Here is a 17515-nt window from a genome sequence, read left to right as displayed (position 1 = left end):
CAACAGTGCAAGAGGGTTCCCTTTTATCCACACCCTCTCCAGCATTTATTGTTTCTAGATGTTTTGATGACGGCCATTCTGACTGGTGTGAGGTGATACCTCATTGTAGTATTGATTTGCATTTCTCTAATAATTGGTGATATTGAGCATCTTTTCATGTGCCTTCTTGCTGAATGTGTTGAGGATTTGTTGGATGGGAGCCCCTGGTATGCCCCCACCTTACAGTGTGTGATGGGAGATGGGGAATGAGCCCCAGGCCTGACCCAGAGGCCCCTTAGGCTGGGCTACAGGAAGTTTAGGGGGGTTGGAGCTGGGTTTGGTCACTTGCTCCTGAGAAGAGTTCTGGCCAGTCCAGGACCTGACACCAATGGCACATGTCCTCCGCTCCCTCGGCCCCAGATGCAACCTCCTAGGCAGCAGAAGCCAGCAAGAGAGCCTGCTGGATGTAAGCCCGAGGCAGCTCCGGCCACTGGCCCTGCCAGGGGGAGGCTTACCTGCAGGGACTTGTCGTACCAGCGGTTGGCCCCATTCTTGCTGCAGCCTCCGCCGTGGAGGAGCTGGAGCGCCCTGTTGGTGTCGCTGAGCTCCATGCCTCCTGGGGCATCCAGGCACACCAGGCAGATGCAGCGCTCGATCATATCCAGAGAGTCCCTGTTGGTGGAGTCTGCAGGGAAGGCAAGCACGGCCTTACTTAGCACCTGCCCTGCCCTGGGCCCGGGGTCCCCTCTGCAGAGCCCCACATGCCACAGGCGGACACACGTATGGACACCCAGATCTTGAGCCAGTCCTGAGTCCCCCACCACCCCAGGAGTTGGGCCGGGAAGTCAGCCTGCCTGTCCTGAGCTTCTATGCTAACCCCAGGGGCCAGCTCACCGTCAGTGTCCCTGCAAGAGTCCTGCCCTTCAGCTGTAGCCAGTTCTGACCCCAGATGTGAGGTCACTGGTCCTGCCTGCCAGGATGAAAAGGGGTGGTGTGGGACCTTCCCCGTAAATGTTAGACCCTCGGGCCAGCCTGTGCCAGAGAAGGAGCTCCAATTCCCCCGTCCAGCGGTACCCTGCACTCACACCTGAGGGCCATATCTGGCACATAGGCAAGTTCATTTGTCCTGAACTATAATTTTCAAACATTAGTTGCCAAAATATTTTAATTAGTCAATTTCACATGAAAATCGGAAGTAAGGGAGTGAGGGTGTTGTTCTCCCAGACCCCTCCCACCACCATCACCCCAGCTGTTGTTTCCACGCAGAGGGTAAGTGGAAGGGCCAGGTTGCCCCTTAACCTATATCCAGATGAGATCATTGGGGCAGTTTCAGACACGTAGAACTCATCTAAAAGCCACTGTGTTGTGCAGGAGACACGTCACCAAGGGAGCCTGACTCCTCCATGGGGGACACTGGGTATGGAGTTCCTCCAGTAATAGAGCTGGGCCGGCCAGATGGGCTGCCCCAGGCAGCTTCCTCCAATAAGCACAGGAAGATTCACAAAGCCTGCCCAGCGGGGCCTGACTGTGTGCTGCTGTGTATCCCTTCTCCCAGTCAGGAGTCTTTACTGTGGTGACAGTATTCTTTTTCCACCATCCCACACAGGGTGTGCGGGCATCAGGACCCGATGGCGAGGGATGAACATCACCCAGACCTCCTGACCTCTGGGCTGGATGAGGTGCAGGGTTACAGCCCTCCCCCAGCCCCAGTGTGTTCTATGCATGAGAAGATGGAGTGCCTGTTATTTGGAAGCAAAGGGGCATTACGTGGCGTATTCCAATATCCATACCCCCTTTAGTCATCGAACTCCTGGTTTTTAGCTTGGCACAGGGACGAGCAGCACTACAGCTACATTTCCTGGCTCCTCTTACAGCTGGGGGAAGTCATGTGTTCAATTCTGCCAACAAAATCTAGAAACACTGTATGACAGCTTCCTTAAATACAACTAGCACATGCTCTTTGCCCTTCTTTCCACCTTCCTCCATCCTGCTGCCTGGAACACAGGTGTGATGGCCAGAGCTCTAGCCTCCGTTTTGGGCCAGGAGGCTGTGGGCCACACCCTTGGGGTGAGATGGAAGAATCCTAGCCACCTATCAGCTCTGGAGGGCTCAGTTCTCATATATGTGAGAGAGAGAGGAAGAGAGAGAGAAATCTCTATTTTTTTTAAGCCACTATTATTTTGGGTTTTCAGTCACATGTGGCCAAATCTAATACTAACTTATACAGTCTGGTTACACTGGATTCACATCTTCACACTGCAGGAATTAGCTGGAGCTGAGAAGCTGCGCCCTTGGTTTGCCCCAGTCCTCTCTCATTTATTTAACCCTCTTGTCCCTGCAGTTATTTAAGTACAAGATCCCTGTCCAGAATGCTATTCTCTGTGTCAGAGAGAAACACTCTGGGGGCTGAAGATCCCTCCGAGAAGGCAGTCGAGCCCCCTCCTAGCTCCCTCCTGTCTCAGCATTAATGCAGACCCTTGGGCAGCCCTGGTCCTGGGTGCTGGCTCTGCTCTTTCCTGCAGTCAGCTCTGTGCCCCTCGATTCTGAGCCTGGACACGCAGCCCTCTGCTTCTGCAGCCACAACTCCTCTCCCCTCCTGCCCCTCCCACTGGAACCCCAGGGACTGCTGAATCAGAACTTCTCTTTTCAGAGCTCTCACCCCCACCCCAGGCCCCAGCTCTGGAGCCTTCTTTCCTTCCAGAGCCTGAAGCCAAGAAATATACCCATCGTGTGTCATAGTCGTCTGGAATCTGCCTTCCTGAAGTCCAAGGAATGTGTGGGAGCAGGTACGGCTTCCACACCCTCAGGCTCAGGTCTCCCTGTGCTGTTCACCAGCCAGGTCCTGCCCATGGGTTGAGCTAGGCACAGCAGCACCTTCCCCGTCAGTGGGAGGCTGAGTACACAGCTGATGCTGCCAGTGAGGACCACAGCCGGACTCTGCCCATCCTTTCCTCTGTCCAGTTAGGGGCCTGGAACGGCCATCGAGAAAGTCCTGTCTGCTCCTCCCTCCTCTTGGCCTCACCCCAGGCTCTCGGGGCTGCTTTCCTTCCTGGCATAGGCAACCTCGAGTGAGGCAATCCCTGAGACCCTCCCCTGGGTCTCCTCAACACCTACTGGGCACACAGATGCTAAGGCCACCTGTGCAGTCCCCGCCATGCCAGGGTGATTTCTCCAGGATCGTGAGAGGGGTCCACAGACGTCCTCGAGTGAAAGGAGTCTGCAGCCCCCACTATCCCCTTCCCCCCTCCTCTTGCAAATCCTGGGGGAAGGAGATGTCTCTCAGAGGAGACCTTCTAGCCGGCGAACGAGGCTAACCAGCAAGCCAGCCCACCCTCGGCTCTCCCTTCCCCGCTTCCTGTCTAGAATATGGATTTGGGGAGCCCTGGGAGTTCAGGATCCCTCTTGACTCCTATGGGTCCAGGATGACTCATCACCTTCCACATGGCCTCTTGGACTTTCCTGCCTCATCTGATCCACATCAAGGTTTTGGGCCATGACCTGGGGACTGAACGGCAAACGAGACACCATTGTGCTGGGGGTGGGGTCGGGGATGGAGAACTCCCCTCCGCCCTTCCTTAAGTGTGATACAGTCACCACATCACCCTCTTCGACCTGAAACAACTTCTACGGCCCACAAGGAAGGATCCAAAATTCTCAGTGTGGCTCCTGGGCTCCACTGCTCGCGTCTGCTGCCCCTCCGGGTCGCCTGCCCTGAATCCCTGCATGGACCTCAAAGGAGCCTCCTGTCACTCCCAGTCACCTGCGCACATTCATCCCCTCAACATCACGCAGGCTGCCCCCTGTATGGTGGCCCTTCTCCTTCTCTGCCTATCAAAGCCCTACTGGTCAAATCCTCCCAAGTTCCCTAACCCTCTCATGGTACCGACCCTGCGCCCGGCGTGGGTGGGAGCAGCCCAGAGAGCTCCTGCCCTCCAGGACGCCTCACACCGGGAACAAGCCGGCTCGGCTGCGTGCTCAGGGCAGATAAGGACCCTCTGCTCGCTCCATGTAACCACCACCTCCTAGCGCTCTGTGCATGACCCTACAGTGCGTGACCCTGTCACGCCCCAAAACTCTGTCACCGACAGTCCAGCTCCAGGAGCCCTGATCTGGCCCCCTCTTCCCACGCCTTTGAGCTCACAGAGAGCAGGGCCTGGGTCCCCAGCCCAGGTGGGCACAGGAAAGTGTCCATGGCTGGCAATGGACTTGAGTGTGCATGGATAGGTGAGGCTGAGATCTGTGGGCACAGCTCAGAGAGGGAGCTCAGAGGAGCCCAGCCAGCCCCTTGAAAGTCAGGAAACCACTACGTTTGGGGCATGGAGCTTCATGGGATGGAAGGGATGGGGGAGAGATGGAGACAGGAAAGGGATTCCTCACTCTCTGAAAAGCTTCCCACGCTGCCCCTCTCTGCTCCTATAGGAGTCCCTGCCAATGGCCATGGTGCCTGGCCCTGCACTGTGTGCTATTCTGGGGGTCCTTTGGGATCAGGGTGGCTGGGGGCTTCAAAGCACGGGAGGCCTTGGCTAGGCCTGGGTCTGATTCAAACAGGCGGAGAGGAAGGGAGATAACAGTGCTGGAAAAGGCTCTGAGGCTAGGCAGTAGACACCCAGGCTTGTGGGTGGAGCTTGTCAGTGATGCCTAGCCACTTGGGGAGGGCCTGGGCCTGGGGACCATGGGCAACCCCGATGTTACACACGTTGGTCCATGTCTCAGTGAGCTCTTGAGAGCCCAGGCTTGGTATTTGTCTATGAAACAGCCCCAAGGCCAGTGTGGAGTGGGCAGGCTGCAGCTCCCCAGGAAGCCCACGGCAGGGGAGGCTGGGGAGCAGATCTGATGCCGCCTCTATGCAGAAGAGTGGGAGTTTGGCACTCTCCTTCCCAGCCGGGTGACTTGAGGCTGGCAGCAAAAAAGGCATCAGTGCCCCAGCCACCTCCAGGCAGGAGAGAGGGACCCCTGAGGAGGGGCTGAACTATCACCACTGCGTGCAGGTTGAGCAGGGCCCCGGAGCGCAGCACCACCCAACGGGAACTGGGTCCTAGCTCATTAGACAGAGTGAAATGGGAGCAGGACAGCAGAGCTGGGACGCCAGGTCGCCTTTTGCAAATGAACTCCCTGCATACAAGCAGCTGATCGGTCAAACGCTGACAAGTTTATCGTGTAAGGCAGAAAATGAGCTACACCCAAACTCATCCACCATGACTCTGGCCCAAACGTAATGGAAACACGGGGCAGTGGGCTGGAGGCACACGGCAGGAGCCATTTGTCTTGTGACATCCTCATCGAGCACATGGAGGCTCGTTTAATGTGGGAAATCAATCTTCCTCAAGGAGCCCCTGCTTAATAGGTAGAAGTCGGAGTTGAGTAATAGGAGGAGCTGCCACCCATGCCTGGGGGGCTGACAGCTTCCGCGATGCAGAAATTCCAGAGGCCATGCGGCCTTGGAGGGCCCTGGAGCTTCTGTTAGAGGTTGAAAGCATCCAGACTGTGACTAAGGTGAGCAAAGATAAAATGAACACAGCACCTCTGCCTTTAGAGGGCTGCAGACCCCTCAGGTGTTGCTTCCCAACACATCCACCTGTGCACACGCACGCACACAGATAGACACACAGCCCTCTGGGATCTATTCCCTGGGAATAGATAGTCTGGGAGATGGAGGCACTGGGTTCCTTCTCAGACACTTAGAGCTTCTAAATATTTGTCAATCACATCTGAGCATCTTTCCTCCGCAGATAAAGGAATCATAGCTCCTTTTGGGAGGGAAGTCTGCCATCACACCTCTCAAATTCTTCTCTACTCTATGGCTTATGGGGTGATCTTTATACTCCCAGCCCCTAGAGGCTATGAGGAGGCCAACAAAAAGTATGTCCAAGCTATATTCTATCTACAAGAAACTCACATCAAATATGATGATATAGGTTGGGTGAAAGGAAATGGAAGAGGACATATCCAGCAAATATTAATGAAAAGAAAGCAGGAGTGGCTATATTAATATCAGATTAAGTAAACTTCGGAGCAAAGAAAATTACAAGAGACGTCGAGGGATATTACATTAAAAAAAAGGTCAATCTACCAAGAAGACATAGCAATCCTAAATGTGTATCTACCAAACATACCTCAAAATATGTGAAGCAAAAACTAACAGAACTGAAGGAAAAAAATGACAAATCCACAAGTGTATTGGAGACTTCAACACCTCTCTCTTGATACTTGACAGAACAGCTACAGAAAGTCAGCAAGGATATAAAAGAAATTAACAACACCATCGATCAACAGGATCTATTGATAGAACACTTCACCCAACAACAGCAGAATGCACATTCTCTTCAAGTGCCCTTGGAATATATATGCCACAGTAGACCATATCCTAGGCCATAAAACACCCTCAACTAATTGAAAAGAATTGAAATCATACAAAATGTGTTCTCTGACCACTGGAATCAAGATTTTTAAAAACAGCAGAAAAATAAATGTTCCAAACATTTGGAAACTAAACAACACTCTTCCAAATAATCCATGGGTCAAAGAGGAAATCTTAAAGGAAATTTTAAAAAAAACATAGAAATAAATGAAAATAAAAATACACCATATCAAAATTTTTGAGACACAGCTAAAGCTTTGTTGAGGGGGAAATGTATAGCACAAATGCTGACATCAGAAAAGAGGAAAAGTCTCAAATGAATAATATAAGCTCTCAACTCAAAAACTTAGGGAAAAAAAGCAAAATAAACCCAAAACAAGGAGGAGGAAAGAAATAACAAAGAGCAGAAATCAATGATATTGAAAACAGGGGAAAAAAGAAAGAAAATCAATGAAAAGAAAGCTGTTTCTTTTCAAAAATCAATCAAATCTCTAGCAAGACTAACGAAGAAAAACAAAAGAGATGAAAGACATAATATCAGGGATTAAACAGGCACATCACTATGGATCTTGCACATATCAAAAAGACAACTTTTCAGAAATACTATGAACAACTCTACAGACATAAATTTGACAACTTAGATGAAATGGACCAATCCCTTAAAAAGTATAAACTACCACAATGCACCAAATCTGAAACAGATAATTTGGAGACCCTGTAATTATTAAGGAAATTGAATTTGTATGTTTAAACTTTCCCCTCCCCACCAAAATCTCCAAGCCCAGATGGTTCTAGAGAAGTCTACCAAACAGTTAGGGAAGAATTAACTTCAATCTACACAATTTCTTCCAGATAATATAAAAGGCGGGAACACTTCCCAATGTTACCCTGACACCAAAACCAGATAAAACAGCACACCACTGCCACCACCCCCAAACACATGAAAAAAACAACCAACTACAAGACAAATAACCCTCATGAATATAGATACAAAGATAGTCAACGATATATCAGCAAATAGAATTAAGCAACATATAAAAAGAATTATACACTGTGACTAAGTGGGGCTTATTCCAGGGATGCAAACCTGGTTCAATATTTGAAAATCAATTGATGTAATCCACTGTATTAACAGACTACAGAAAAATCACATGATTATATCAATTGATGAAGTGTAAGTGACAAAATTCAACATCTTGTCATGATAAAATCTCAGAAAACTAGGAATAGAAGGTAATTTCCTCAACTTCATAAACAGCATCTACAAAAAAAGCCTATAGCTAACATCATACTTAAGGGTGAAAAGACTGCATGCTTTGCCCCTACGATGAGGAACAAGAAAGAATACCCATTCTTACCACTGCTATTCAACATAGTACTGGAAGTTCTGGCCAGCACAAAAAGGCAAGAAAAGGGAATAAAAAAGAAACATACAAGAAAGAAAAAACAACTGCCTATTTTCATACTACATGATTTGTCTATGTAGAAAATTATAAGGAATCTACCAAAAAAACCCCACGTAGAACTAATAAGTGAGTTAGAAGTTCACAAGGTACAAGATAAACATACAAAAATCAATTGTATTTCTGCATACCAGTGACAAGGCAGGAACACCAAAATTAAAAATACAATGTGATTTAAATCATGCAAAACAAATGAAGTACTCCAGTGTAAATCTAACAAAACCATACAGGACTTGTATACTGAAACTACAAAACACTAATGCAAAACTTCAAAGATCTAAGTAAATGGAGAGACATACCGTATTCACACGTTGGAACACTCAACAGGGTGAAGATGCCAATTCTCCCAAATTGATATACAAGCTTAACACAGCTCCCATCAAAATCTCAGAAGACTTTTTGTAGATATAGACAAGATTATTCTAAAATCTATGTGAAAAGGCAAAGGAACTAGAATAGCTAAAACAATTTTAAAAAACAATAAAGTTGGAGGAGTCAGTGTACCCAATTTAAAGACTTACCACATAGTTACATAGCCAAGAATGTGTGGTATTGGCAGAGAGATGAACACATAGATCAATGGAAGCAAACAGAAACCCCCAAAATAGACTAACACAAATATGTCCATTTGATTTTGACCAAGGTGCAAAAGTAATTCAGTGTAGGAAGAATGGCCTTTTCAACAAATATTATTGGAGTAATTGGACACTCATAGGTACCCCTCCTCAAAAAAGCTTGGATAAAAATCTCGTATATTAATGCATATGTGTGGAATCTAGAAAAATGGTACAGATGAACTGGTTTGCAAGGCAGACATAGAGACACAGATGTAGCGAACAAACGTGTGGACACCAAGGGGGGAAAGCAGGGCGGGGGGGATAAACTGGGAGATTGGGATTGACATATATACACTAATATGTATAAAATAGATAACTAATAAGAACCTGCTGTACAGCACAGGGAACTCCACTTCGCTGTATAGGAGAAACTAGCACAGCATTGTAAAATAACTATACCCAAATAAAAAAATATTTTTTAATCTCATATCTTATAAAAAATTAATACAAAATGGATAGTCAACTTAAATGTAATATTATAAAACTTTTAGAAAAAAATAGGAGAAATTCATCTTTGGGATCTCGGGCTAGGCAAAGAATTCTTAGAGTTGATGCCAAATGTATGATCCATAAAAGAAAAAATTGATAAATTGGATTTCATCAAAACTAAAAACATTTCCTTAGTGAAACACCCTGTTAAGAAGATGAAAAGATAAGCTACATATTGGGAGAAAATATAAAGCCACATATCCAATAAAAGGCTAGTAAAGAATATAGAAACAATTCTTAGAACTCACAGTAAAAAGAAAACCCCAAAACCCCAAACCTGAACCCCAAACAATCCAATTAGAAAATGAGCAGAAGACATGAAATGATATTTCCCAAAAGATGAGCTCTAGAGGGAAATTAGCCATGAAAAGACATTCAACATCATTAGTCATAAGAGAAATGTAAATTACAACTATAGTAAGATCACTACACACCTATCAGAAGGGTAAAAAAAAAAAATAGTGACAATCCCAAATGCTGGTAAGGATGCAGAGAAATTGGATCACTTATACGTTGCTGATGGGAATGTAAAATGGTACAGTCACTCTGAAGAACATTTTAGCAGTTTCTTGAAAAATTAAGCATGCAAATATCGTATGACCTAGCAATTTCATTCCTGAACATTTTTTTCTGAAATGAAAACTTATGATCACACAAAAACCTATACATATATGTTCATAGTAGCTTTATTTGTAATAGCCAAAAAGTAGAAACAACTCAGATATCCTTCAATGGTTATATCACTCATTGTGATATATCCATACTGTGGAATGCAGTATGAACTATTCACACATGCAATAACTTGGATGAATCTCCAGAGAATTATACTGAGTGAAAAAGCCAATCTCCGAAGGTTACATACTGCATGACTCCATTTATATGACATTCTTGAAACAACATCATAGAAATGAAGGATAGATTAGTGGTTGCTAGGGGTTAAGGAGGGATGGGGCTGGAAGGGAGGTGGGTGTGGCTATAAAGGGAACAGAGGGATCCTTGTGGGGATGGACATGTTCTGTATCTTGACTGTATCAATGTCAATGTCCTGGTTGTGATATTGTAAGATTTGCAAGATGTTACCATTCGGGGGGAAAATGGTACAGGCGAGTTTATTTCTTACAAGTACATGTGCAATTATCTCCAAATGAGTTTAATTTAAATTTTTTTTTAAAGTCAGGAGCCAAGAATTTCTTTCCTCTGGGTTCTAGCCACCTTTCCCACAAAGGCAGATTTAAATAGCTATCATACTTCCAGAATATAGGGGAGAGGTGGTGAGTGGAGAAGGTCAGGAGATACAAAAAGCCCCCAAAACCTCTTAGCTACCTTGTAACCAAATATCATAGTGCTGGTCATGAAATGGACGGTGAGGGCCAGAGAGATGGCACCCAGCGAGAAATGAAAGAGGACAGGTGTCTGGAGTGTGTGCACACAGAGCATGTGGTATGTGGGGAGCCTGGGGGAGGCAAAAGAGCATCCCAGAGTCATAAGGGTTAGGGCTCCACACAAGGACTTTAGGCCATTCAGTCTGAGGCCGTGGGCCACTGTCACTGACTGCAAGGGCAGTGTCCATCAACAGGTGTCCATTTTCAGTTCACCGGATTTTTCCAGAGAGGCTGTGGGCTTGGGCAAAACATCCCCAGAGTGTTTCCCCCAGTCTAATAAGAGTTATCCCTTAGCGATCACCCTCTGTGTGCCAGGCACCAGCTTTGCATCCCCTTGGTCCTATCCACGGGTGGGGCTGCTATTTCCACATCCAGGCCTAGGAAGCCAGGCTCCAGGGGACAGCAGTGGGGCACAGGTCAAGCTCAGGCCTCTTGCCTTGGACCACATGCCTCTCCCTGCCTGGATGCTCTCATCTATAAAAGCCTTCATGCTTCCACTGTGGGAGGGAGGGGTTGGCCCCAAGAAACAGCATTCAGCCTCAAGAGACCAGGAGGTATTTCTGGGCCAGTTAAATCAGACATGCTGTGATTGCTAATGTGCAATTGTTTTTCAAATCAGCAGACTTGCCTATCTCTGGATGACAATATTTAAAGAGCAAAATGCCCCATCCCGAGTGGTTCTTGTAAACCATGACCGAGGGGGCCTTCTGCAGACACAGCTACCTTCTGTCAGTTCCCTCCTTGAAAGCAGTGGCTCAGCTCTAATTGGCTGCTGGGGATAAATACTTACAGGACTGTGTAAATGGCCGCATATGCCTCCGAAGTCTGCTTGCAGGTTCTCCACGGCAGCACCCATGCAAGCCAGCGGGCTGTGGTGGGTGAGTGCGGTGGAGGTATCTCCAGCTGGCTATCCTTTTCCTACAAATTGACAAGCACTGTAGTCTTCCAGACTCAGGGCTGGATGTCTAATTAAATTTCCAGACCAGGATAACGGTGTTGGCCCCTCCTGGGTTCGGGAAGGCCGTAGCTTCGCGTTGGGCAGGGAGGGAGGTTCTGAGTGGATGTGCACGGCCCTTCTGAGGCCTGAATCCCACCCCTGCCCACCGGGCCCCGCAGATCTCAGGCTGGGGAGACAGATGTTCCTTATTCAGTCCTGGCTCCACCGCCCACCACCTGTAAGGGTGGGGACTCCCTCAAACTGTGGGAGACACAGCCTCTTCTGCTCTGTGGGGATGAAACTCTCGCCTCATAGGCTATTATGAAGACCGATGGCAACAAGGGACAGAAAGCACCCAGGACAGGGCTCAGCACCAAGGGGGACCTCCATGCACAGTAGCCGCTGATATCCGAATAAGTGGGTCCCAACCTGCACTACACCTGAGGGTGCTTTAAGAATACAAATCCCTTGGCCTCACTCCAGTCCCACTGGAAAATCACCAGCACCCAGGAATCTGGGTTTTTGGGGTTTTTTTTAGGAGCTCTCTAGATGACCCTGATATTGTCAGCTAGCCCCAGTCCCACTGACCACAACCCACCTGGGTTTACCTCTAGTCCCACTTGACACAGGAAAGCCTCCTGGGCTATGACATGCAGAGGGGTGAGGCCTCCAAACGCCCACAGGACTCCTGATGGAGACCCTCATTTGGTTTTATCCTGTCCACTCTTGCCCTCACGATTCTGCTTATTCTGGTCTCCCCAGCAAGTTGGCAGCCCTCAGGGGCAGTAACGGTACCAGCAGGTCCTGTAGCCCTTGGCCTCCCCGGAGGGCACTCCATGTGGGCTGTGCCCCACTGGCAGTTACTGGACCTCCATGAGCTCCACTCTCTTGATGTCATGGCAGAGGATCAGAGGCTGGGCAGCCTGGGGGTTCACAGAGGCAGCCATCCTGGTTGGGGGATCAAGGAACCATCTCTGGAAAGACAGTGGGTTGATGAAATCAACTGCCCCTCTGGGTCTCAGCTGACCCTGTGAGAATACAGGGGTGGATTTTGTCTGAGTTCAGGCTCCTTGGTCCAGGCCTCCATCAGGACGAGCGGAGCTCAGCATGGCTAAAGCCTCCTGCTGGACAGTGCCAGCCTGGGCCCAGTGCCCACGGACTGGGTCTCTGCCTGGGTCCCAGGAAGGGAGGTGGAGCCCTTGGGACTTCAGCTGAGATACCCCGGAAAGCTCAACCCATTTCACAGAATTAACTGTGGTTTTACTGTGAGCCAGAAAGACCCCCAAGCCTCACAACCACAGCCAGCAGCTGCTCCTGGAAGCAGGAGAGAGGCTTCCCCGAGGTTAGGGCTTTGGGAGCATCATTTGCAACAACGACCACCATCCCTGGGTCTTTCCCTGGCACTCTCATCCCCTGCCGTTCCAGTGTCCCCTGTGAGGACACAGCCCTCCCCCCTCCCCCCTCCTCCTTCCCGGACTCTTCACGGTGACTCGTTGGCTATTCCTTGTGTTGTTAACCTCTTCTGAAAGTGCTCTATTCACCTTCTGCCTCAAGTGGAGGGCGGCCTCCCTGAGGGCCCACCTCCCTGAACCCCCTTCTAAGAGACTGTTGTGTCTCCTCACACTCACCAGGGGGCCAGATTGGTAGGGGGCTTCCCCTTCTCTGTTCCTGCTCCTAAATGACTCCTCCTCCCTTTCCCTTTGGAACTGCAGTTGTTGGGCTTTCACCCCTCCCATCACACCCTCCTCCTTGCTGCTGGGCTCCGCTGACTTCTTCACAGTGCCCGGCCATGATGACCTGGGCTCCTGGCTCAGCTTCTTCCTCCCCATCAGCACTCTGGCCGTCCTTCCGGTAGCTTGGACGTCCCCGTGTGTGTGACCTGGCTGGCATACTCCTCTCTCAGCTCCTTGACGTCTCACTTTTGACAGTCTAACCTCAGTACCCACTCCCACCATCACATCTGGGGATGTACCTCTACCAGGAGCCAACCCCCTCTGAAGCCTAGTTCAAGCATGCCGCGCCCTGACCACACTCTTGACTCCTGCTTCACACTCTCTTACCTCCCACTGCAACACGTCTCACCTCACTGACACCCCCAAAACCCTTGGGCCCCACTGCCTATTTCAAGTCTGCACCACCCACGCCTGTCTTTCACTTCCCTCCTGTGATGGGCTGAACTATGTCCCCCAAAAATTCCCAAGTTGAAGTCCTAACCCCCTGTACCTCAGAATGGGACCGTATTTGGAGATGGGGATCTTTACAGAGGTAATTAAATTAAAATGAGGTCACTGGGGTGGGGCCCTAGTCCAACATGACTAGTGTCCTTATAAGAAGAGGAGATGAGAACACAGACATCCACACACACAGAGGGAAGACAATGTGAAGACACAGGGAGAAGATGGCCATCCATGAGCCAAGGAGAGAGGCCTCAGAAGAAACCAACTCTGTTGACATCTTGATCTTGGACTTCTAGCCTCCTGAAGTGGGGGAAGATAAATGGCTGTTGTCTAAGCCCCTCAGTGTGTCGTACGTTGTTATGGCAGCCTGAGCAGACTAACGAATCTCCTTACTCAGTTCAGATTCCAACATTATAGTCATTCCCCTGCCACACCTGCCCCCCACTCCCTCCATTATGCTCACCAACCTTGGCTGAACACAGCAACCCACCTTCTCCTCACCTGAACCTCAGGACCTGAGCACTATGGGGGGGGAATGCAAAACAATGCTAATTAATTTCTTCTAAAATGTATGACCCCAAGCCCTCAAATACAAGCTCGACATAGTCCATGAATCTTAGCAAGTTTCCTGAGTAGGCTGTCTTTTCCACTTTGCAAGAGGCTATTCCACGTATTCTCTTCTGCCTCCAGTGTCCCACCCTCACCTCTCTTGGTGCATAGCCGTGGCTCTGCGGATCTGAAGCCAGAAGCCTCTAGTCAGGAACCTCCTCTTATTCCTGCCACCACAGCCACATCCCCGTGGACCTCGGGCCCAGCTCCTGTTTTCCCTGTACCAGTCAAAGGCCTCTGATTCTCTGGGTTCCATTTCCTTTTGCCTTTGCAAGAATTCCACCCCTCTGTTTGTCTCCTCTCTCCTCATTAACAATTTCACTTCCTGGATTACTTCCATGCACTTGCCTCTCCTACTAAAAACACTGCCCTTGAGCCCCATCGTCTTCCCACCACTTCCATTTTCCTGCTCCTTCTAGTACCAAAGTGTCTGAAAAGAACCACCCACCCTTCAAGATTCTACTCAGTGACCGTCTCATCAACAATTCCCTCCTGCTATTGGATGGCTTCCATCAGCATACGACCATTCACCCTTCCTAGCACTCTAGTCTGACTTTAGTGAAGGTCACGGATGACTTAGGGTTGCTAAGCCCAGGGTTTCCTCTCTGTCTTGCTCTTCCGCGAGCTCTCAGCAGCATCCCACGTGGTCAGCGGCTCTCTCCTTCCCTCTTGGATTTCCGTGACTCATCTCCTGGTTTCCTCTTGACTTCACAGGCTGCTCTTTTGCAATCCCCTTTGCATCTTTCTCTACCTGACCTCCAAGGCCCCATTCTTCTGTTTCCAGATGATCTCATCCAAGTCCGTGACTTTAAATATCACTTCTGTGCTGATGGCTCTCAAATTTATATCTCTGTACCGACCTCTCCCTTGAGGACCAGACACATAGATCTAACTTGACTCAAGGCGTCTCAGCCCTAACATACTTGGAAAGGACTTCTCCGTTCTGTTGCCACTTCCCTCACCTGGTTCTCATCTCAGTGAATGGTACCACCATCTACTCAGTTGCTCACATCAAAAACCTAGGACACTTGCTCATTCCTCTTTTCCTTATTGTCACTTCTAGTTTGAAATGTATCTAGACCCCACCCGTGTCTTTCCATCTTCACTCTCCACTCTAGCCCAAGCTGCCTTAATCTTTCATTTTTACACCAAAATTGTATCCAAGTGGTTTCCCTGTTTTCCTTCCATGGGAAGGGGCACTCCAGAGAGGAGAGTTCTGTGAAAGATTGGCTTCCTGCTGTGCAGATGACACAGTCAGTGCTAACTGGATTAATTAGATTTCCAAAGGGAAGGCGTGTTTGCGCCCCCTCCTTTCTGCGGTGCTTCCTTTAGAAACAGCACTTCCATTCAGAAAGCCAGATCAAGTGCCATTAACAAATTAATTCCGATTAGCGCACCCAAGCACTCAAACCCCAAGGCAGTCCCGGTCAGTTCTGCAGAGAGATGGCTTGGGCCTGGCCTGCTAATAAAGTGGGAACCGTACTGGAAGCAGAGGCGATTCTTTTGATGCCTGTCTCTTTCCCTGGAGGGGAGAAGAGTGGGATTTGATTACACCATGGTCTGCTGAGGGAATCAACTCACTTTCAAATCATAAGTTATTAATTCCCCCACTTGGCAGTGAGTTCAGTGAGAACAGGGTCAACTCTTACACCTCCCTGTGACCCATGCAGCCTCCGATTTAAGACCAAGCACTATAAAGTGCCCAAGAATCGAATGAAAGAAAAATTCATTGGTAAGTGGGAAATAAGTCTGGGGCCCAGTATCCTTAGTAGTCCTTCATTCTTTTTTATTTTGTGGTACGCGGGCCTCTCACTGTTGTGGCCTCTCCCGTTGCGGACCACAGGCTCCGGACGCGCAGGCTCAGCAGCCATGGCTCACGGGCCCAGGCGCTCCGCGGCACGTGGGATCCTCCTGGACTGGGGCACGAACCCGTGTCCCCTGCATCGGCAGGCGACTCTCGACCACTGCGCCACCATGGAAGCCCAGTCCTTCATTCTTTTATTTAACAAATATAACTGGGGACTAGCTGTGTTTGCGACAGCAGATTCAGAAGTTAAACCAGGTAAGGCCCCTGTTCTCCTGGACCTTATAGACTTGGGGGGTGGGGCAGGACAGATAATCAGCACGAACCAAACAAATGAAAAGCTGACTTCAGAGGGTGAGAAATGCAATCAAGATGAGAAAACAGGACAAGGGGACAGAGTGAGCTGGGGAGAGCTGGGGGATGTTCCAGGAGGGGCTAGGGCGGGGCACCTGAGCTGAGTTTGGGATGGTGCAAGGAGCCAGCCAGCCCTGGGGGAAGAACCTTCTAGGGAGAGGGAAGTGCCTGTGGCCATACATCCAAGCCCCACCACTTTCTCATTCTCTCAGTACATTTAGCATGGCCACCTTTGCCAGCCAGACTGCTCTCCTCATGGTACTGGCAGGTCAGACGTGGCCCTGCTGGGCGGTCGACTTTGCCTGCAGTTGGGGTACTTGCCTGGACACTGTCCCTCCCTCCTGCCCCTCTCACTCATGTCACAGGGCTTTGCTCAATTCCCACCTCTTCCTACAAAGCCTTTCAAAAGCCTCCCAATTAGAAGGGCTCCCTCCCCTCTCTGAGGTCCTGGAGCATTTATTTGGCACCTGCTGGCCCTACTGCCTTACATGGGTAGACACTGCATTACTATGTACTTAAATCTGCTCCCTCATCTGTCGTCCCTTCCCCGATTCCTATCGAAGGGGCAGCTCAGGGCCAGGGGTTCATCCTCTCTGTCCCTTACACTCCCTAGGCCTATCCCAGGTCCTCAGCTTACAGACACTCCGGGAGTCCGAATGGTCACCTGGCTGCATCAAAACCTGAGGGGCAGACAGAGGCTCACAGAAGTGTCACCCCTCATCTGGGAATCTCTAACGTAGACAAGAAAGGAAGGCTCTCCATCCAGTTTCTGAGAATAGGGCTCGCTTTGGGTTTGAAAAGTCGTTTCCAGAAGGATGATCTGAAAATTGTAAGGCTCTTCCTGGATTTCTTATGGGAACGCTCAGAAACTTTCATAAGAGCAGCAGCCTGCAGGATAAGGTCAGCTTGAAGGTGAAGAGTTCCGGGACCATGAAATCACAGGAAGGAGGCAGCCAACCACCCTCCCAGAGGTGGGCTCCATCCCAGATCCCCACCTGACAGCTCTTCCAGTGACTCAGACTCTTGAAATGAGTACCATCCCTGCCCACCAGTAAAACACAACTGCTTCATTGCAGCTGGCCTTCATCCAGCTCGTAATCTTCCCTCCCTCAATATTCCTGGACATCCTCAGATTCCAGGGCTAGTCAGCCTCACCCAGAAAGCTAGCACATTGTCAGATGAATTACAAGGGCACAAAAGGTGCCTTCAGTTTCAAGGCACCTCGGCTGACAGTAGGACATGCCATCGGTCCTGCGTTGGAGGGAGGCCTGAGCTCCCCGTGCTATGGCAAATGGGGATGAGGCATGGCGCCCGACCCTGGAGGGAGGGGAGCCGATGGGTGTGAG

At 49.4% G+C, this 17515-nt stretch overlaps 1 protein-coding gene across 1 annotated transcript in view; it reads right to left on the bottom strand.

Annotated features, from left to right (window-relative positions):
• CHAT (choline O-acetyltransferase) overlaps nt 1-17515 on the bottom strand; it is a 48049-nt gene that overhangs the window by 18043 nt on the left and 12491 nt on the right. The window contains exon 7 of the mRNA XM_022564496.2: nt 495-664. Coding sequence (XP_022420204.1) covers nt 495-664 — 170 coding nt within the window. The remainder of the gene's footprint in view (nt 1-494; nt 665-17515) is intronic.

This window comes from Delphinapterus leucas, chromosome 16 (genome assembly GCF_059928025.1).
Source record: "Delphinapterus leucas isolate spDelLeu-1000000601 "Yukka" chromosome 16, BTC_Dleu_Yukka2, whole genome shotgun sequence".
Taxonomy (NCBI): Eukaryota; Metazoa; Chordata; class Mammalia; order Artiodactyla; family Monodontidae; genus Delphinapterus; species Delphinapterus leucas.
The sequence above is the reverse complement of the archived record's forward strand: the minus strand, read 5'-3'. Positions and strand labels throughout refer to the sequence as shown.